The sequence below is a fragment of the Equus przewalskii genome, chromosome 16 (assembly GCF_037783145.1).
Source record: "Equus przewalskii isolate Varuska chromosome 16, EquPr2, whole genome shotgun sequence".
In the NCBI taxonomy this organism is placed as follows: Eukaryota; Metazoa; Chordata; class Mammalia; order Perissodactyla; family Equidae; genus Equus; species Equus przewalskii.
In genome coordinates this window covers 18,983,890-19,004,936 of record NC_091846.1, presented here as the reverse complement: position 1 = coordinate 19,004,936, position 21,047 = coordinate 18,983,890, and the positions used below count along the sequence as shown (strand labels likewise).

Genomic DNA, 21,047 nt, shown 5'->3' with positions numbered 1-21,047 from the left:
TCAAAATAGCCCACAAAGGGTCCCAGCTACCAGTGCAGCAGCCTAGCTGAAGGCTGTCTGCTTTTCTGACAGAAGTTGTCATTTTACTCCCCTAATCGGGCTCCCCTTGGAGGAAGAGGTCTTGGAGGAACATGCTTTCAAGTTCCTTCCACGTTATGACTACTTTATTCCCTGTATTTGTGTGACAGAAACGTGTTGTGGCAGAATACGTTGTACGGTTTCCTTTAAAATTCCTGGAGCAACAACCCACGGAGGGCAGAGGCGGCGGCGGGCTTAGGGGAATGGGGAAAAACTGCGATCTCACTCTTCAACCGAGCCAATCACCTTTCTCAATACTGCCAACAACAAGGGAAGGAAAGCGCAGTTTTTAAGAACCTGGCTTTTAGAAATAAAGGGGACTACAGTTGGGGTTTCTCTCCCCTAATCCTCCAAAATGCATCAAGATTTCTGGCAATTCTGAGTCACCACACTCCCCTGCTTTTGCTCACCTAACAAGAACTGGTTTAGGGCCTCCTGGGTATTGCTTTCTTCAAACCCAGTGTGAAGCGTTCTTTGACCAATGCAAGAAACTTCCATCATAATACATTAGAATAATACTGGTTTTCTTAAACAGAATTTACTAATATGAAATAGAATTATCCAAAACTTAATAGCAAGAAGTTTAACTATTTCAAAAAATAGAATGGCATCCTGCCAAATCAGTCCCGTCCCATCCACAGCCTGGTGCAGGGGGAGTGATTCCAGAGAGCCAAGTTTCATACCGCCAGTGTATATAAAAAGTGTGTATTTTGGTCCATTTACCTACAGTGAAATAATTTTACATCAGGAATCTTGCTGACAAAAACCAATGCTTGTTGCAAGAAAACCACCACCTCGGAATATTACTAAACACGCCTCAAACATCACCGTCACTTAGTTCTTTGCATGGATATAAAGTAGTTAAACAAAACAACTCATCATATGCTCAAATATTAGGTAAATAATTTAATGATGATAGAACAATAGAATTTCTTTAAACACAATATTTCAAGTTACTATATTTTTGTCTGGAGTACAAATCTGAAATGGTACCAATTGTACCCAAATACTGAACCATGAATTAAGCAAACAGAATGAAAAAAAAAATTCTCCTGACTTTGGTTTCCATTCCTTACTCCCACTCACTCTTCCTTGCCTCAGACGGCTTCTACTCAAGACACTTAGTTCAATCCTTAAAGGACAACATGAGAGGGTCTGCTGCCGACAGGGCTAACCCCCAGACGACCCACAGGCGCCGGGCAGGGGGACCACAGACTCTGAAGCACTTCACTTCCTGCTGGAAGCCAGTCCCATTTTCTACTTCGCTTCAAGCCAAGACTGCTGAGATGAGGCTCCCCTCAGTAGCTACTGACCATTTAAGTATGGAGAGAAAAGCAAGGTAGAAAAATTATTTACATTCTGCCAACAGGGACAGACACACCTGGTATGGACTACTATTAACATTGTCAGGCTGCCTGCTTTCAGTCTCACAGGCTGCTTAAGAACACTTTTTACTGCGAGAGCCCTTGCAGGTCTTGGAGCGGCACGGAATGAGGCGGCTTGCTTTAGTGGTGACGAGGAGGACTCTCTTACACCAGGTGGCCAAGGAGCAGCTGCCCATCCCCAAGTCTGGGGATCGGATGAACTGGGGTTTTTGTTGTGGTTAGTACACATACATGGCAGAGTTTAACAAAACTACTTTTCCTGTTTCCTTGCTTTATAAAGTCACACCCCACATGGTCACCATTAAAATTCACTGACTGCCAGTACCAAATGTGAAAGGCTCCGAAACTGTAAAAGCAAGGCAAGCAGTATGGATCCTGAGACATGTTAGAATGGGTCAGCCCAGACATTACTCACAGTGGAGTGCAAACACTACACTGTGTCTAGTTCTGTCCGAGATGGGAGGACTCCACCCATGAGCCCCATCACTCAGTCACCAGACAGGGAACGAGGGCTTCTCTTGGCTTTGGCACTCTGCTCCCTGGATGGGTTTCCAATTGGTGCAGGTAATGAGTGAGAGGCTCAAAGTAGATCAACAGCCCATAGATGGTCCAACACAATACTCTGGAATCCCACCCAGACCAGGAGCAAGACAGAAGCTAAGGGCTGTTGTCAGCCACAAGCTGACTTCACAAAGCACAGCAGCACAGCCCCCTCCCTTCAGCCCCTTCCTCAACCTAAAGCCCAGCAGACAGGAAGCTCTTTGGGAGAGGGAAGGGAAGTTGGCACGGGGAGGGCGTGCTGTTGCCCGAAGGCCTGATGCTCTAGGCCAAACCCAACAAGACGTCAGAGTGTAGAATATGATTCCACCTAGAAAATGAATGGCACTATTTTAACAGTAGAGCAACCTGGGAAAATCCAGGATGCCTACTCTGAAACAAATCAAGAACATGGAAGCCACACCAGTATGCAGGTATGGTCTCCTCTTTAAAACACAGATGGATATTTTAGTTTTCAAGCACTACAGGAAAACTTTTTAAAAACTTTAACCACTTAGTATAGTATAGGTGCTAAGCAGATTTTAAAAGAGACCCTACATATAGGATGGCTTAAGCCATCACTTATAACCATCTTTATGAAACGTGGTTTACGCCTCTAGGTTTTCCTGGTGAGATTTGAGATCAAACATGGAACAAAGTGTGCTTCACTCACAACACATAACCATCCAGACTGCATGTACACATACAGGGTTACGCAAAAGCCCTGATGTAACTATATTTAGCCTTTCAGATTCGGTACAGAGGGCCAGCAGCTCGCCCTGAAAGTCCCACCAAGGACAAGAGCAGTAACTTTTCTATTTCAATACAATTATGAGCAGAAATTACATGATGCAAAATAGAGGTCCTTCCATAAAGCTGAAGATTTAAAGCAGAAGAAGAGAAGACAAAAACAAATTTCCCACAAAATCAAAATAATTCCACATTGGTCTTGTGCTCCATGAAGCCCTGAGAGGAACTGCAGTCCTCAAACGCCTATTTGGATCTCGGTTCACAGAACACGTCAGTAAGCTGCAAACTGGCTCATCAGCAACTTTCTGCTGTATTCATAGGCCAAGAATAGTGCCCCGTTGGCAGGGAACGCTCGGATCGTAGTAGGTTTCAGTCCAGAATACAAGGCCATTATTCCTAGAAGATAAAAGGTGATGGAAGACCGAGACTCCCCTCCTTGGAGCCACCCCACAAAGCTGCAAAGCATAGATATTTTTACACTTAGAAATCCAGCCAATAGCACTAAAAACCAACAAGTGATGGAAAGACTTATTTCCGGGTTTCCCTGGACTGACGGAAACAAATCAACTAACAGAAACAGGACAAGTGTCAGGTCTCCCAGCAAAGCTGGTTGATGCTTAGGTAACATATACCAATTCCACACCTGGTTAACTTCTGGTAAATGGATTGGGTAGAGCTGAGGCCTCACGTGGGCAGACAGAAGGCAACCACAGAGCCACAGGAGGCAGCAGCCTTGCAGCTTCTCCTGGGGGGTGAGGGCCACGAGGCATGGGGCCAGCAGAAAGAGCACCGGCACTGAAGTCAGAGACCTGTTTCTAGCATTAGCACTGCCCAAGGTAGTTATGAAGAACTAGTTAGATAATTGAGGTGTGAGTACTTTGTAAAATCATAAAGTGTTATGCAAATTTAAAGAGGGGTTACTATCAGTAATGTACAAGATGTCTGCACTCTATTTGGGATACAAACTAAACAGTTTCTGCATATTGTTATGGTGCTTTTCTTTTCTTTCTCTGCTTTATCTCCCCAAACCCCCCCTGTACATAGTTGTATATCTTAGTTGCAGGTCCTTCTAGTTGTGGGATGTGGGACGCCACCTCAACATGGCTTGACGAGCGGTGACATGTCCGCACCCAGGATCCGAACCCTGGGCCGCCACAGCGGAGCACGCGAACTTAACCACTCGGCCACGGAGCCGGCCCCTGCTCTCTCTCTTAAAATCAAGACAGGGACATTCACATCCCAAGGTTTAAGACGTACAGTGGATGCTGGAAGGACAGAACTTTACTCACTAGTTGCATAAAACTGGCTTTAAACAAACATTAACTGGAAAATCTTTATCCTCCTGCTTAACTCTAAAAATTGATAGCAAATTACCTTCAGAAGTTGCTTAGTGCATTTCTAATTCCAGAAGTCTTAGCATTAAGGATGTTGTACATTCTTTTAAATCCCTTCGTGGTTCTTAGAGATCATTTTCTGATAATACATTATGCAAAACAAGTGGTGCTAACTTCAAAACACCTATCCCCTTAGACAAAGCCCCTAGTTAACAATTCCCTCCAGGCTATTGAGAACAAAGAATCCTGACAGGTACCCGGGCCAGGGGTTAGGAATAAGAACTTTAAATTTTCTTGAGAGTAATGAAACTAACTAAACTAACTAACTAACTAAACTAAAGAAAGGGGGTTGGAAACAGAAATCCACAAATGTGGATTAATATACAGTACTAGAAAAGGGATATGCGGAGGGGGAAGAAAGCAATTACACACCTGACCACCTCAACGAGACTAGCACCGAAATGACCAGCCCCTCTAAACATACCTCCTGTTTCTGCAATTACCAGACTCACCTTCATTTCTCACAACAGTTATAAAGGTTCCGAGAAATCCTGCCTGTTTCCCCGACATGGAAAGAACTTGAATTCTGGATTTTATACAATCCACTGGGTATACAGCAAGCCAGAGGCAGATTCCACCAACGCCACCACTTAACATCAAAGGGACAGGGCCTAGAGAAGAAAATTAGCAAACAGTATTTTGTCTCAAGGGCAGCTGATGTGATATTTCCAGAGGCCAATGGCAGTGGCCGGAGGTAGGTACAAACAAAAACGCTGCAAACACAATTCCTTGAGGAGACTGTCAAAGCTCTAAGAGCATAACGTTCCGGTTGGTGGCCTGGGTCTACCCCTCATCATGCCAGGACGAGAAGCCCGAGCGAGGGTCATGTTTAGGCTGATCACTGTGGCACTGTGGCCCTCCTGTGCCATCCTTGGAGGGCTGGCCCCTAGAATCAGCAGGCCCCCAGCAGCATGGCAATGCCTTACAGGAGGAATGAGAATAGAGGCCACTGAAATGCAGGGTGAGGCATTTATCAGCCTTCTCTTAACTATCTTAATGCCCCACAGCCCTGATTCTTCCTTTACCATGAAAAACCAAAGTTGTCTTATTAAACAAGACAGTTAAGCCTGGGAGCTTGACCAACCCCAGAATAAGTCCACCAACCATGAAGGGAGGTGTTCAAGAAAAAAGTTATCACCCATGTGATTCAAACATTGATATGGTTGTATCCAGCAGCTAAAGAGAACAAACTAGAAAGAACTACACTTTTCACTGCTCTCAAAACACTATCAAGACTTATTACCAAGTTCTAAGTTTATTGCAAGCTGACTTATAGGTAATTTCCCACAGGGAAAGTAATTTCTATATTTCTTCTTCCCGAAAATAGATCCAGAAGAAATTCACAAATGTTATTCTAGGGAAGAAGTTTGGGATGTGCTGCTCCAGCCCCTGTCCTGAGGAAATTATGAAGCCCAGAACAAGATGCTAGAAATCATTAGGCCATGTTACTTTCTGCGATTTAGAATCTCCCCAGTGCCAGGTGGGTCCCCTACAAGGCGGCGCAGAGTGCACGGAATCCGCAGCAACCACACAGTCGGGAAGCGGACACCATCAACCAACCCGCCGTCCACGCAAATACGTTTACCTAGTTCATCTTTTGATCTCCCAGATGCAAAAAACGATCGGCTCAGTTCATAGCCACCGAAGAAGAAGAAATAGCCCGGTACTTCTCGAAGTAAAGTGCTCGAGAGTCCATGGTAGAAGCCCAAGGGGCCATCCTTCCTAAGGATACTCTTCACGACAGACCAAACTGTGCTGGGAGGAGACACAGAGAGACAGTTACAGCAGGCAAAGCAGCTGAATCTGTAAACAGAGAACCAGAGTTCTAAAAGGCCGCTGTGGGAAGGAAATCTCAGGGAAGCTCAGATACAGCTATTTTATAACAACCTTTGTCACCTGAACTACTCCAGGGTAAAGAAATCTCATTAAAATGGATGCACACATTTCTAGAAGGCATATTATCAAAGATGTAAAAAAGCTAACATCCAATTTTTCAATACGGAATAAGCAAAATTACAATAAGGAGTTGTCCGAACTCAGCAAGAATAAAACGGTATCCTATTTGCCCAGTCCCTTACCTCCCTCGATTTCTATCTCCCCAACCTTTCTTTTGATCTGCTGTGTTCTGAGAAAATTGGTTCAGGTGTTTAGGGTTTGTCTTGTTCTGTGTCAGTGCAGGGAAACGAGCAAGTAACATTAAACATTACTTTAAGGCAAGACAAAAGAAATTCTAAGAATGGAGCTACAGCTCCTGTAAGGCAAGAAGCACCAGGACTTAGTTCTTAGAGAGGTAGGTGTGCAAGGCTTTCTAATTAAGCAGATCTGAGTCCTGCAGCAGCCGGAACACAGCACCCCGTCCATCTAGACTCCTCTTCCCGAGTACGTGCGCCGTGGCAGGAAGAGCGCAGAACCCGCACACTCAGCAGCCTGGCGGACCCCTCACTCCTCACTTTGTTCTCAGAGAGCAGGTGACTCAGTTTGGACCAATGAAGGACCAAGCCCAGAGATAATAAAGGCCACCTGCTTTTAATGATTATCTTCGTTCCTCGGACTTCAGAAGGCTTCATCGGGTATTATCCATCAGCCAAGTCCTTCCTGCAATGCTGCTCTCATCCTCGGATGTGAACGTAGCAAAGTAACCCAACTCGACACGGCCAGCCTACCTTCCCATCCAAGTCTTAACCGCAAGCTACTCTACACCCCTGCGTGGCCACTGCTATGCCTAAAATACAGTCAGCCAGTACTTACTTTCACGCAAGCTGTCCATCTGCCTAAGTCCTTTGGACCTAACTATTTTCCTTAAAAATACCTTAAACCACTTCAAGGGGCATGAGGGCAACTTTCTGGGGGCTATTAACGTCCTACTTCTTGGGCACTGGTTACAAAGGCATGTTCATTTCACACTTACGATTTCTGTGTGTGTTCGTGTTACTGTGTACACATACTATCTCAATAAAAAGTCTTAAAGACTCACAGTTTTGGACTCTGGGCTATGAATAATAGATTCAAATTGGTTGTAAAGAATCCCAAGGGTGCAGGAAATTGGGCTCTATTACAAACCCCAGCCTCGCTGCTGCAAGGGGACTGGTAACTCTGAAAATGGTCAATTTATCTACCAATTTTCCCCAGTGGATTGACAGGGTCTGAGTTAACCACAGCAATATTCACCCGCAGAACTGCAGTCAGCCAGATGTGAAGATAAATAAGCAAGTTTTGAGATTAATAAGGATAATAAATTGCTTTACAATTCAAATAAATCATATGTACGTGACATATACACCTTCACAGGGTAACTAGGATCTTTCAAGACTGAGCTGGAGAGGAATTTGATCTGAAGGGCAGCTATGCTCACAACGGTCCTGCTCAGTGTTCCCAGAACTGGCGCCCTTTGCAGGTCCCCTTGAAGGATTAGGGAGGGGCGTAAAGAAAGTTACCGCGGGGATCTGAGGCGATCAGCCTGAACATCTACGTGAAACCTGGGAAAGGGCATCAAATATTCATCTCAGAACCCAAGCGGCCCTTATGAAGGCTCAGTTCTCACACACAGTTCCAAAGCTGTCTGCCATGTGCCTCCAAAAACAGCTGGGGATCATGCCTTATGCCCTCAACCGGTCAAAAGGGGTAGAAGCTCCTGGCTTCATCACTTCTGGGCTATTAAACACCTGTCTATGATGTTCTGTGGCCTGGGGGGTGGGTCCCACCACCACAAATAGTCCGTTCAGAAAATTATTCTGATTGGTAGAAGTTCTAGAAACAGTATTTTGGATTAGACAAATCTGTTTCTATATCTGTCACTTAATTTTAGTACAATATATTTTTTAAAATACTCAATACATGCTCGAGACCTAATGTTTGTGCCCAAGCGGTGCTTACTTCTGGCTTTTGGCTATCTTCCCCGACATCTGCATTTCGTACATGGTCTGTAGCCGGCACTTCACAAGCTCAGTGGGGCAGAGCACCAGGGCAGCAAACGCGGAGGCGAAGGAACCGGCAGCCGCATTATGCAGGTCACTGAAAGGACACAGCACAGGAGACCAGTTACCTGTCCAGCCGTTCATTCATGCAGCACTCACTGTGCTGAAACTCAGTGGTAAAGGAGAGTGCAGATGAAGGAAGAGAAACACTTCCTGAGTGCCCACCAGGAACGTGCACGTGCTGTTTCATTGAAGGATCTGCAACTCGGTGAGGCGAAAACGGAGAAAACGACACTTAGACATGATACATGTTGTGCCCAAAGTCACACAGCTGCTAAGTGGCAATGATAGGATTCGAACCCAGGTCTGCCTGACTGCAGGATCCATGCGCCTTTATCAGTCACAACGCTATGGACTGAATGTTGGGCCCCCCACCCCAGATTCCTTTGTTGAACCCTTTAACCCCAATGTGATGGTATTTGCGGGGGGAGGGGGGGAGGGTCCTGTAGGAGGTAATTAGGTTTAGATGAGGTCACGAGGGTGGAGTCCTCATGAAGGGATTAGCGCCCTTATAAGAGACCAGAGAGCTAGGCTGTGCTCGCTCTCTGCCATGTGAGGACACAGCAAAGTGGTCCCTCTGCAAAACAGGAAGAGGGCCCTCCCCAGACACGGAACCAGCCAGCACCTTGATCCTGGACTTCCCAGCGTCTAGAAGTATGAGTAACAAATGTGTGTTGTTTAAGCCACCCAGTCAATGGTATTTTGTTACAGCAGCCAGAACAAGAAACACAGTGACACACAAAACAAAACCAAAAACCATGGAGGAGGAAAAAATTACCTATAGTCCCATCACCCAAAAACATACACTATTAATACTTTAGTGTATTTGCCGCTAAGCTTTAAATAAAACTAGGTTCTGAGGCTATGCCTACATGCTCAAAATCCAACCTGGAGCAGTGGAGCATATAACTGCCACAGATGAAAACCCAGGATAAATTTTTAACCAAAAAGCTGCCATTGCAGAAAGATTTCCCAGGTCAGCTGACGACCGCCTCAACCTCAGCAACAGACGGCATGAGGGCGTGATGGTGCCGGAGGAGAGCATAAGGCCGGTGCACGTCAGCAGTTCGAGGGTTGTAGGTAAAATGACTATACTGGAAATGTAAACGGAGGAATGAACGCACATTAGTCCAAAAGCGGAAGCACTCACCGCATCTCCTATGGGTTTAATACAACCAGCCACAGTCACCAGCAGGGCTGTGACAGTGGAATCCAGTGAGAGTCCAAGAGTATGGGGGAAAGTCTGAGAAACAAACTGCCAGAAGACTTCTCGGAGAGTTCACGGGGATCAGAAGAGAAGATCCTCTCCAAACACTGGGATGGTGTTTTGTCACGTGGGATGGGACCATCCTTTCCACGGCAGAAGGACCAAACTGCTCAAAGCAGGACAACTGGCTCCCTGGCGCTCACCTTTAAATGTCAGCATCGTGCTGTCACTGAACAACCAGGATGGGTCACCGATTTCCAGAAGGGCCCTAGGAGGTCTTCCCCGCAGCCAACTGCCCGAGGCAGAGAGATCCCCTAATAATTTTTCCGCAAACTGTGAGCAGAAGCCTAATTGACCTACCACACTCAGTTGTCCTAAAGTTACATTAAACTAACAGTTACACAAACTAACGTCAGTATTAACATGAAATCAAGGGCTGCCTCCCATCTCAGCCCTGACTTCCTATTCCCTATTCGGTGATGCACATGGGTGTAAGGCAGGTGTCCAGGGGCTGAGGCAGCTTGTCACACACTCAGGGTTCTCAGAAGAGTTGGCTCAGACAAGGTTTTCTTCCGGGAGGAAGACACTGCTTGCAGTACGGACTTCCTTTTGATCTTAGAGAACCAAACATCCGACCATTTCCAGAGGAGAGCCAGACTCAAGACTGTATCTGCACACAGCTTTCCAGAGTGTGGAAACTGCCCCAGGCCGTTCACTCCATTCCTTCCCCCTTCACTCCTACTTGGCTCATTTGTCAAAACCAAAGCTTAAATGGCGTCTGCTGTCTTCCAGCCAGCCTGCAGATCCGTACTTGCCTCCCTCAGGGACTCTTTGTCAACCTGCTGACAGGCAATAGTCAATGGGGGTCAGAATCTGCCAAGTCCGCTGGAACAAAGGTGGCATCCACAAACACAGCTGTCTAGTCAATCCAAGATGCAGCACCGGCTCGGACGCTGAATGACCACCAAGCACTTTGTTACAGCACAACGACAAGGCCACATCAGATGTGCAGTGGACTTCGGCTTTCTAATAAATACTTTCAGCTGCCAGTGTGCTAAATGAGGGCCACAGGCCCCCGGCTGGGCCTAGAGCATACATGTTCAGAACTGGAATGGAAACGGCACTAGGCGTAGGGTGGCATTTTCTAAGAACCAACTGTTTGTCACCCATTCAACAAACATGTACCTGGACCCCCCTTGCTGTGTAAGATCCCATCTAGGCAAAGGTCAAAGGAGAACACTACGCAAGGTAGTTCGAACCGAGAGCAGACAAATATTTACAACACTACTGCAGAAATTCACAGCAGGTTCTCACAGGCACTTTTCACTACTTCTGCTTATTAGTCTTTTCTCTGGGTCTGACCCCCAAAAATATTCCAGAGCCCCGACTGGGGTCGTAGGGAAAGACTGCTGGCTGGGGGCTCAGAAGACATGGTCTGCATCCTGGCTTTCTCAGTTACCAACCAGTGATCTTGAGCACGTCAGTGTCTGCGCTTCAGTCTCCCCGTCGACCAAACAGATATCACCACCTGCTTTGCTCCCCTCACAGGACCAGAGTGAGGGCTAAAAACACAACATACACCTCGGAGGTTTGTAAACTAAGGGGGCATTTCCCAACAGGTAATGAGCAAACACCGGTCTGCAGGATGAAAAAGCAGCAGCCCCCCAACTTCAAAAGGATGAGAGTGCTGGGCTAGGCCAAGTGAATAGGATGGCTTCTTTCCTGCAGGACTTTCTCACGTGGTTGCTCACTGTTTCCCTGTCTTCTCCCTCATTCGTCCTTCGAAGGATGCTGAAGGAGACCCAAACTCCAGGTCGCCCAGAGTAGAAAGTCTCACCCTCAAGTTGGGAGAGCTCCGGTCGCTACAGTCTTCCTTCTGTCAGTCTCCATCGTGGGATACCACTCTCTCCTGGGTGGTCTCCTGCTTATTTCTTTCCTTCCGCTCTTTCCTGACCCCTTTGTGCTGGTGGGTCCCATCACCAGAGCTCAACCCTCTATAGATCCTGTCTCCCCGGATGACCTCATCCAGTCCCAAGCCTTTAAAGAGCAAGTTCCATCCATCAAGATAGAATTCCTGTCTACAAAGGGGCACATCTTTAGACTTCTAGCCACCTCCAGAGAACATTTCTATATAAAGGAACCCACTCTAGTCATGTGGGACCTGTAGTTGCACTAGGGTTTCAAATTCCTACCAAAACACCCAATAAGACCGCCCTTTGCAACCACAAAGCCGACACAATAATTTTAAGTGATTTAAGACAAATCAATGTTCAAAGGAGGGATGCTATCCAAGGTACATGCCAGTGGTTTCCTAATTCTTTTTTGTCCGTATAATAAACACCCAAGGGATGACCAAGCATAAGCCGAAGTCTGACATTGGGGCAGACTCAGCCAAAGAAACCGCAGGTTCACCGGCATCTTCTCAGATGCTTCTGACCCTTGCTAAAATTCCAAGGTTCTCCTCAAACCTATTTGGCTCGGGCAACGTCTTCCAATACTCTGCATTTTGCTGATGAACTGGAGCCCATAACATGGGTCACAAGCTGTGTCTATGGTTTCAGTCCAGCACTTCTGCCCACACGAGCAGCAACACCACCGTTGGCATTTGAAAAGCATCTTCCTGAATACCAACACGTACGAGTGGTTCGTTTTCCACGGTGGATCATGGGCAATTCTCCTTTTGCATGATGCATACGTGTCTTCCAAGTTTTATACGACGACAGTGTATAAATTCGTAATCAGAAAGTAGTTATCTTAAAAAACGAAACCTCCTTCCCCATAAGGTATCATAAAAATCCTGACTGTACAATGGTATTGGTTTTTCTTAAAACAAAAAAGAGTGTCCGTGTCCTCGACTCACCTCAGCTTTGCCTGCTTGTCTAATCCAACCGCTTTCCGCACCACCTGCTGGCAGAAGCCGTAGCACATGAAGAGGACGGAGTTCTCGGCGATGTTGGCGATCAGCGCTGGGCTGGTCCCCCTGTAGAAGCCCCGGAAGCCCACCTGGGAGTAGGTCTTCAGGCAGCAGTCAGTGAGCCCTCTGTACAGCTTGGGGAACGTCTGCATCTTCACCTTCAGTGTGTCGAAGGGCTGCCCCGTCAGAACGCACGCTGTGCCCCCTGCAACCAGGACAGAATCCTTCTCCAGCACTCATCTACGGCTGTGTGTGAGCGCAGCCTCAATCACCCGGGGGAATGAGGGACAGGCAGCCCACCACAGGGCGCGCCTCTGCTGCAGTTCATTTGACCTCTTTCCCCCTATACCTTCTAGCTGAGTCCAATAAACAACTTCTAGGAGGTCCGGAAGGGGCCCAGCACCCAGGTCCAGCCCTGAAGGAGCTCACACGTGGTAGAGGGAGATGTGTAGCCGATAGTGAAAGCCACAGGAGGCAAGGCAGGGGGTGTGTTTAGGAGCATCAGCCAAGGGGTCAGAGGGACCTTGGCTTGAAGCCTGGCTCTGCCGTGAGATCCTGGACAAGCCATGTAACTTCTGAGCCTCAGTTCCTCAGCTACACCCAGCTCATAGGGTTCATGCGAGGACTCAGGAAAAATGGATGAGCAGGCCTAACCTAACGCCTGCTCCACAAGCGGTTAATAAACAGCAGTTAGTGTGTGTGAGCGCGAGAGCGCGAGGCGCGAGAGCGCGAGCGCGCGCGTACGCGCGCAGCCATATAAAAGGAAGGGGAGGAGAAATCTCGGAAGAGTTAATCACTCTCTTTGCCTAACGCCCAGTGGCACTGATGACTATCAGAAAAATTACAGAGCAGCAGGCAGCAGATAAGGAAAACAGAGTCTGGCTAATTAATCCCTGAGGAGCTAAATATTTGACCCTAGGGAAAAACCTCTAATTTGCACTCTTTCCATTAATGATTTGTATTCAGATAGGGAACAGACTGAAACTTACCTTTGCTTGGCATAAATCCTATTATTTATAAGCTTTTATACTGTAGGAGTACTAAACACAGCAAACTCTAGATTGCATTAGATGCCTTCAATAAAAATTCTGAACACAAGGAAGCGAATGAGCCATAACCACTCTAATCTACCCCCAGCCCCTGGACTGGGGTCAGCATTCTGGGAACTGCCACGGGTGAGCGCTTCCACCTCCCTTGGGCTCAAGATGTCCCCTGCTCGTGTCAGGAAACCACCACTGGGTGAGGTTATTAAAGCCTCATCAAAACTGAAGAGAAGGCTTACATAAAATATTTAAGAAAGACAATTTCATAAGTTTGACATTGTACATAGTTACTCCAACTAAACTGTGGAAAGCAGAGATGGGGGAGGGACTGTTAACTCCCAATTAATTATGGGCAGAGAAACAGACATTTCCAAAGAGTCTGAAAGTCGTCTGATCCCTTCTTTAAGGACTACAAGTCTGATCTGAGCACAAGTCCAAGCTCCAGGATCATGTCACTGCTATTCGTTTCTTCCACAAGAGGAAGGACACATTTCCACTTTGTCTTGCCACCTTATCACAAATTCTGAATTAGTAGAATATAATGTAATAAGATGTTACTATAATCAGAGTTATTCTCTCTCAGGGACTGCTAGGCTAGAATCAAAAAAGATCCTAATTATATCAAAACAATTCATCCCAAAAGAAGAGGTGAATGTCAGAATTTAAATGGGTACATGATTTAGATAATCCAGATGCAGATAAGCTGAATAAAGCATATAATTCAGAGAAAGAGATATATATATATATTTTTTTTTTTTTTTTTTGGAGAAAGATTACCTTTGAGCTAACATCCACCACCAATCCTCCTCTTTTTGCTGAGGAAGACTGGCCCTGAGCTAACATCTGTGCCCATCTTCCTCTATTTTATATGTGGGACACCTGCCACAGCATGGGTCAATAACTGGTGTGTAGGTCTGTGCCCGGGATCCCAACCAGCAAACCCCAGGCCACCAAAACCGAGCGCACGAACTTCACTGCTACACCACCAGGCCAGCCCCCAGAGTAGTCTATTTTAATGTTTAATTTATAGACATAAAACACATTTTTAATACAGAGTAATACTTTAACTGGAAGTCTTCCGTATTCTAACCCAATCATCCTGAACAGTTCAGACATCAGAGTTTACTACAAGATGCATTGGTTGGTATATCTGTAACAGTTACATTTCCAACAGGGAGAAGGTAGGAGGCTAATGAATTTTCAAATGCCAGCTACAATTCTCTCTTGCATCCATGGAGGTAAGCTAATTTCCCATGTAATTTCCCACTCACAAATGACACTGTGGCAGCACCTGCCGTGGCCCCTCTAGTGGGTGATGAGTATTCTGGACACCAGCCCCAACCGCTGAGCCCGACCACCTAGCCGGTCTTCCGATCTCTGACAAGTCAATGAAGAAACACATAATGTAGAGGAAGTAAATATTTTTCCCGACTTGGAGCTCAGACCTGTGATCATCTCTTTCTCCTCAAGAGAGGAATGGAAACAGCCTCTGCCTTCTTTCACAGGTGTCACAATTGCATCTTAGTCTCTAAGAGAGGCACTCAGATGTGTTGCTCCCTACACTTTACCAAGGCGGGTGCCGTGGATTTTCAGTCCTCGACAGAGTAGGCAGCAAGTGACGAGGTGTTGAGGGAACTGTAGGGGCAAGGACAGCACACAGGGAGGACAGAGGCGAACACCGAGAAGCAGACCGTCAACCAGAAGGACCTGGTCCGCCCTGTCCACCCAGGCAGAGGCGAGAATGGCACACCGCCCTGGAGACGGTCCACAGGTATTCCACTTAACAGCACACAGAGGCGGGAAATTTCCAAAATATTCCCATCAAAAAAGACTTTGGGTTTGGTTTTAGTTTTGACATTTGAGAGGACAAACTTCAATTATATAAAATGTGACAGTGCCCAACTACACTAAACAGACACACTGCACAGAGCAGTCGGCAGGAAGCGCGGAAGTTTGCAATTGTTAAACCTCTAAATCTTCAAGCGCCGCCAAGGTTTCCCTTCATGGCAACTTAACTTTGAGATCCATGCTGCCTCATTTCAATAATGATCCAGTTACCTAACCATCTTCTTCACACACTCCCCTCCCGGCTGCCTGGGGCTCTCCATCCTTTCCGGGAACCTCTCCCCCGGCAGCGCAGACAGACAGCGACGGCTTCCCAGCACCTTAGAGCAGAGGAGCTGGGCTGAAAACCTGTCTGGTGGGGGACGTTTGTTTACAAGGAAAAGGAGAGCCACGGAGAACAGCACATGTAGTCTACACCCATGTCACCTCAGACCACGACTGGCTCTGCTCTCAGGCGCGAATCACTTTCCTGGGTGGTCTGTGTCCACAAAACACTAGGGGTCCTTTGCTCCTGGCAATGGAAAAGAAAATGAAAAATCCCAAAGCCCAACAATCTCCCCAACCACAGAGCTGGGGCAGCAAGGTCTCTAAACTGATGCCCCTCTCTGGGAATGCTGTTGGCCCATTATGCAGAATTAACACAAACAACAGAACTAGACAAGGAACGAAGCAACCAACGTCCCAGCCCTGCCGTTACACTATATAGCTGTGCAACCTTGAACCACCATCCCTCTCTGGGCCTCTTTTCTACATATACAATGAGCACTATTGTCAATGGTCTCTAAAGGCCCTTCTAGTTCCATCCTTTGAAGACTGGGACGCCTCCAAGGTGGGACTGCTGCTCCCCTTTGCATTCGTGCCTCCCAGCAGAGGGAGTTCTCAGGTCACTAACAGGAACCTCTTCTGCTCACAGCCACCACAGGCTTAGACCCCCTGCAAGGGAGCCTGCTGTCCTTGGAAGTTAGAATAACCCAGGGCAGGGCTACATCAGAGAGGGGCGACCCTGTGTACCAGCGCAGGAAGAAAGAGCTACCCAGAGTAACCAGGAAGAGTAACTACTTATACGCATAAGGGCTCGATACATGTTAATACTATTGCAAAGCAGCACATCTTCCAGCAAATGCCTTACACACCAGACTCCCAACAATACTCTTGCAATTTCTATCTTTAAAAACTTACCACAAGTTATAAATGTGGCACCCCATACCTGCCCACACATAAACACCTTTCTAGGAAAAGGTAAGCATTTTAATTCTATCACAACAGATCCCACATCTTTGATAGACTGACTGAAGGACATTTAATTCCAAAAGCTGAGAATCTCTCAGGTGGTTAAATGCCCTCCTGCTGCAGAAACAAAAACTGAGCCCAGGGTGTTCACACGACAGGAAGAGGATGCCAGAGGCTGGCAAAGGGTTCCACTGTTCCCGTGGTCAGTGTCCTCCAAATGTGACAAGGGGGGGAGGGCAGGGGGGCGTTGCAGCTCAATTCCACGGCAGGACGAGGGGCTGACCCAAAGTCACACATTAGGCAAGAGGCCACTGGGGCAGATCCTGGATGGCCCTAAGTTTCCCTGTTCCTGGGGCAGGACACTCCTTTGGGCCTCTAACCCGGGGGCCATGCCCTCCCCTGCACTTCTTATCAGTGTCTGCAATGCTGTGTCTCTGGCCTTCCTCATGGCCTTATTAGCCTACCTTACCCGACCTTTGGATTATGGGAAAATACTTTGTTCCTCTCTGAACCCAACTTCTTTTTTACAACTAAGCAATGACAAGATAAGAGGAGACAACCACACTTGAGCTGTTGACCCAGGAGGTCCCACCAGATAAGAGGACAGGGCCATCCAGCCTCTGGCCTCTCCACCCAGGGCAGCTGTGACCCATGGTAAGAATCAGGAGGCCAGGGTAGACGGGGTTTCCATCTGAGAAGCACGAGTGCTCCAGAGGCCCTACAACAACACAGGCATCTGGAGAACCAAGTCACCACCCAGGACTTCCGACTCTGTCATCTGCCTCAGGCTGAGTGAGGTGACCTTTTCTAAAGAGTGACCTGTGTGTTGCAAGCCCTGCCCAAGAGTGCTCACCTGTGCCCACCGGCCACGGTCTGCCCTGGGACTTGGCCCCGAAGCCCAGCCCACTATCCCCAGGCAAATGCTGGGGCCTCTCCTTTCCTTTCCTGTCCGTCTCATTTACCAAGGACATTTCTGAAGAGAGCCCTCCTTTCTCTCCCCAGCAGTCGTAAGGACAATCACTGAGATTTCCCTGGAGAGTTGGCACAGTGTTACTTTTGCACTATGAGGGCTCTGAAGACGGCCAGGCATGTGGAATCCCGTGTCACTTGCCTCTCCCGGCCATGTGACAATGGACGAGTGATTTCAGCTCTGAGCTGCGATGTTTTCCAGCTGTAGACTGGGGATGCCCCCAACCCACAACCTGACTCAAAAAGTTTTAACACAGCGAGAACTCCCCCACCTTCTGCCGTGCTTGAACACGGTATTACACGCCAGTAAAGGGCTGCGTCCCGGGGGTGAGGCGTATTGCGTCTGGAGTGCCCAAGGTAATAGTTCCACCACCCTTTCACTCGACCTCCCTTAGAGAGGAGACTTGAGGAAGAGAGGACAGGTTTTCTCCGGGATTACCTGCGGCCCCGGCAGTGAGGTCAATGGCAGCTTGGATGGCAGGATTGGACTTCATGTTCGTCTGCTCCTCTGCTGGGCTCCGTGGGAGGCAACTCTCTGGAGCTTATGTCGGGCACCTCACATCCCTGGGAGGAGGGAAGGGTTCACCATCAGTCGGGCCCCGCAGCCTCCCCTTCTCTAGGCCTGCTGCCCAGTTACTGGGCCTGAACTTCTGGGAGCTGGGAAATCGGCTCTTGCTGCTGTGAAGGAAGAGGGCTCAGGGTGTCCGCACAGCTGAGCCATCAGCCTCCCCTCTCCCCGTCCACCACCTCCCCACGAAAAGCTCTCAGGTCAAAAACCTTCCTGATATCAATGCCACAGCCACTTGGGGCGGGGGAGGGGAGTGCCTTCAACCAACCTTTCCGGAACCCTTAGAAACAAATGCCAAATAAGTGAGCCAACCACAGACATCCCAAGCCACATCAGCCTAGTTTTTCAGAGGCTGACGTTGAACTACCTGTGCACCACGCTCAGTTCGAAATTCAGACAGTGGCCTGTGGGGGTCCCTAAGAGGAGGTCACAAAACCATCTGGGAAGGAGCAGGGTTGGAGCTCTGGCGAGTGACACACGCCTGGGTCATCTGAATGCCTGCTCTGCCACCAGCAGGGTGGCTCCTTGGGCCTCTAGAGCTGGGGGTCCCCATCTACACAAGGTGAATAAAGTATTGTCACTATAATACAAAAGGCAATCACAAATAGCCACGTCAGACAGATGTGATGACGAATTGTGAACGTGCAGCACGGGTCCTTAGAATAGCCACAAAGCACAGCATCAAACATTAGTTACTGTCACCTCGGAGTCCCCTCCAGAGCTCCACTGTGAATGCGCACAGGAATCACCGGGGGGCCTTGTTAAAATGCACATTCTGATCCAACAGGCCTCAGGTGGGACCAGGAGTGCTGCCCGTCCTGACCTGCTCCCAGATGAGGCTAATGCCTGGGCACCAACCCTCCGAGAAGCAATACCTGGTCCACTGTGTCCCAAATTTGCTTGATAAGAATCACCTGGGGCACTTGTTAAATATTCAAATGACCAGGCCTCTCTCCTGGAAATCTTGATTCAGCAGGTTTGGGCTGAAGCCGGCAGTCTGGGAAAGCTAGAGTCTACTCCTCTCCCTTTAGACAAAAATCAATTAACTATGGCTGAGCACGGACTTCATAAACATTGACTAGAAAAAGGAAAGTTGGCTCACTACACTAACATAGAATATTCAAATAACCAACTCTGTATGGTTTTCAAATGATGTAAGTGACTTATTCGTGAATAACAAGGGATTTTTATTCATCACACTGAAGAGAGCTGTGATCCCAGTCAGGCCACCTCTCAGAGGAGGTGCGCGGGCCAGGCCGGATCATTGACGAATGCCAACATCAGCCTAAACGTCAGCAGAAAATAATCTTAGCTACCAAGTTTTTTAACCACTTGAAGCACGTTCTCTCTGACCAGACACCAAGAATCTTCCTTTCTCCACAAAAAATTTTAAAACCAGCAACAAGAAAAGCACAGAACTTAATAAAAGCAACTAAGACATACAAGACACCAATTTAACATTATTGATGGGCCTAGAACGCCAGGACTAATTACTAAGGTTGATGAGGCGGCCTGGGGGATGCAGAGAACGACATCAGGGCTTAACCCAATCTCCTCCTTTTCCAGATGGAATACTGAGGCCAGAGGGAAACAAGGGCCTGCCCAAGGTTATAAGACTAGTCAGGGCAGAGGGAGGACTCAGCTCAACTCTTGCCTTTTGGGTCTGCGCTTACCAACCAATACTTAATTCCAGAGTTTTCCAACCTGGCCAGAAAGGAGAAAAAAAAATCCAACCGTGCACTTTAAAGGAAAATGAAGGCAAGCGGGGAGAAAAGTCACACGTGCAGGGCACAACGTGGCCTTTTCAGTGTGTTCATTCCTTTCATTGTGGACCTTTCTTTCTTAACTTAGAAGGAAAGAAAGGCACAACAGATTGTACTATATCAAGGTGAATTCAACCCCTTTAGGTAAGTCAGACTTGAACACACCAAATCCTACAAATAACTACTTGTAGAATTATCAGGATAGTAAACAGTGAGAGGAACAGATTAACTCAGGTGTGGTCAATTGACTCAAATTACACGCAGTCTTGGCTTGAAGACGACATATGGCTCGCGGGAGGCGAGACTGATCAGCATGAGTTAAAACCGATTCGTGAGCCTTCGGTACCGCTTAGAGGGGAAAAACTGAACCCTTCCAGCGTCCCTTTACCCCTCTTTCAAACTGCACCCGAGTCGGCCTCCGGGAAAGACAAACCACAGGGCCGATCATACAGCCTTCTCGTTCCCTGGGGAAATTAATTTCTCTTATGGGAGGATCCGATGAGGCCACACTTTCCACCACGTACGCGAAATGCCACGGGAAGGTTCCAGCTTCAGGCCGGAGCCGGCGCGGCGGGAGGCCGCCTGCCGCCGAGTCACCACGGCCGGGGCGGGAGGGCGCTCGGAGGCGCCCCAGGCTCGCCCCCCAGCCGCCCCTCCTCCTGGGCGCGGGATCCCGGTCCGCCCCAGGCACAGCTCGCCGAGACCAGTTCCAACTTTCTCTTCCCCGCTCGATCGTCCGCCGACTCGGCCCCGGCAACCTGCCCGCGTCTCCATTCATCGGCGCCTCCGACCTCCCCGGCGCTCGGGCGGCCGGCTGCCACCGCGCGCAGCACAGGAGGGCAGCAGGTGATCCCCGGGGCAGGAGGCCGCCCGGCCCGCCAGTCTCCCGGGCAGCGCGGGGCGAAGGGCGCCGCGGGTCCCGGCGCACGTGCACGGCGGCCGCCGACCCAGGAGCCCAGCCCGGCGCCCGGGAAAGTGGCGCCGCCAGCCCGCTGCCCGCGCCCCACTCCCGGCGGGCTCCCCGCAGCCCGCGAGCGCCGGCCGGGGCTGCGCTCACCGCCACGTCCCGCTCGGGCTCCGCCGCCTGCTCTCGCCTCCCCTCCGCGCCGGGGCCGCCTCTTACCGCCCACGTCGGCCGCGGCCCGGCCCTCCGCTCCGCCCCCAGCGCCCCCGCGGCGGGCGGGCCCGGGCCCGGGAGGTGCCCTCCGCGAGGCGGAAGCCGGCGGCGCGCTCAGGCCTCGGGGGCGCGGAGCGCGTGGAGCTGCAGAAGCGGGAGCGGCCGCGGCGCCGGGCCGGCCTCCCAGTCGCTTCCCTTTCCCGGGGCCTCGGAGACCTTGGGCGGCGCAGGGCGCGGGGATGGGAGAACGGCCCGAAGTCCCGGGGCTGTTAA

General features: G+C 49.0%; 1 protein-coding gene across 8 annotated transcripts in view; it reads right to left on the bottom strand.

Annotated features, from left to right (window-relative positions):
• Positions 1-20,835, bottom strand: part of SLC25A15 (solute carrier family 25 member 15) — a 29,578-nt gene extending 8,743 nt beyond the window's left edge. For 3 of the 8 annotated variants that reach the window (XR_011527792.1, XM_070578097.1, XM_070578102.1), the window contains exons 1-6: positions 20,715-20,835; positions 17,766-17,890; positions 12,186-12,444; positions 8,018-8,155; positions 5,730-5,899; positions 4,597-4,755 (exon numbers count right to left, since the gene is read on the bottom strand). Coding sequence is in view for 7 of the 8 variants with exons in the window: in XM_070578097.1 (XP_070434198.1) it covers positions 4,597-4,755; positions 5,730-5,899; positions 8,018-8,155; positions 12,186-12,444; positions 17,766-17,820 (781 nt within the window). In the remaining variant the exon portion in view is untranslated. Of the gene's footprint in view, positions 1-969; positions 3,147-4,596; positions 4,756-5,729; positions 5,900-8,017; positions 8,156-12,185; positions 12,445-17,765; positions 17,891-20,181; positions 20,535-20,714 lie in introns of those variants that run through there. The other 5 variants (XM_070578099.1, XM_070578101.1, XM_070578100.1 and 2 more) reach the window with 5 other exon arrangements.
• Positions 20,836-21,047: the final 212 nt, after the last annotated feature.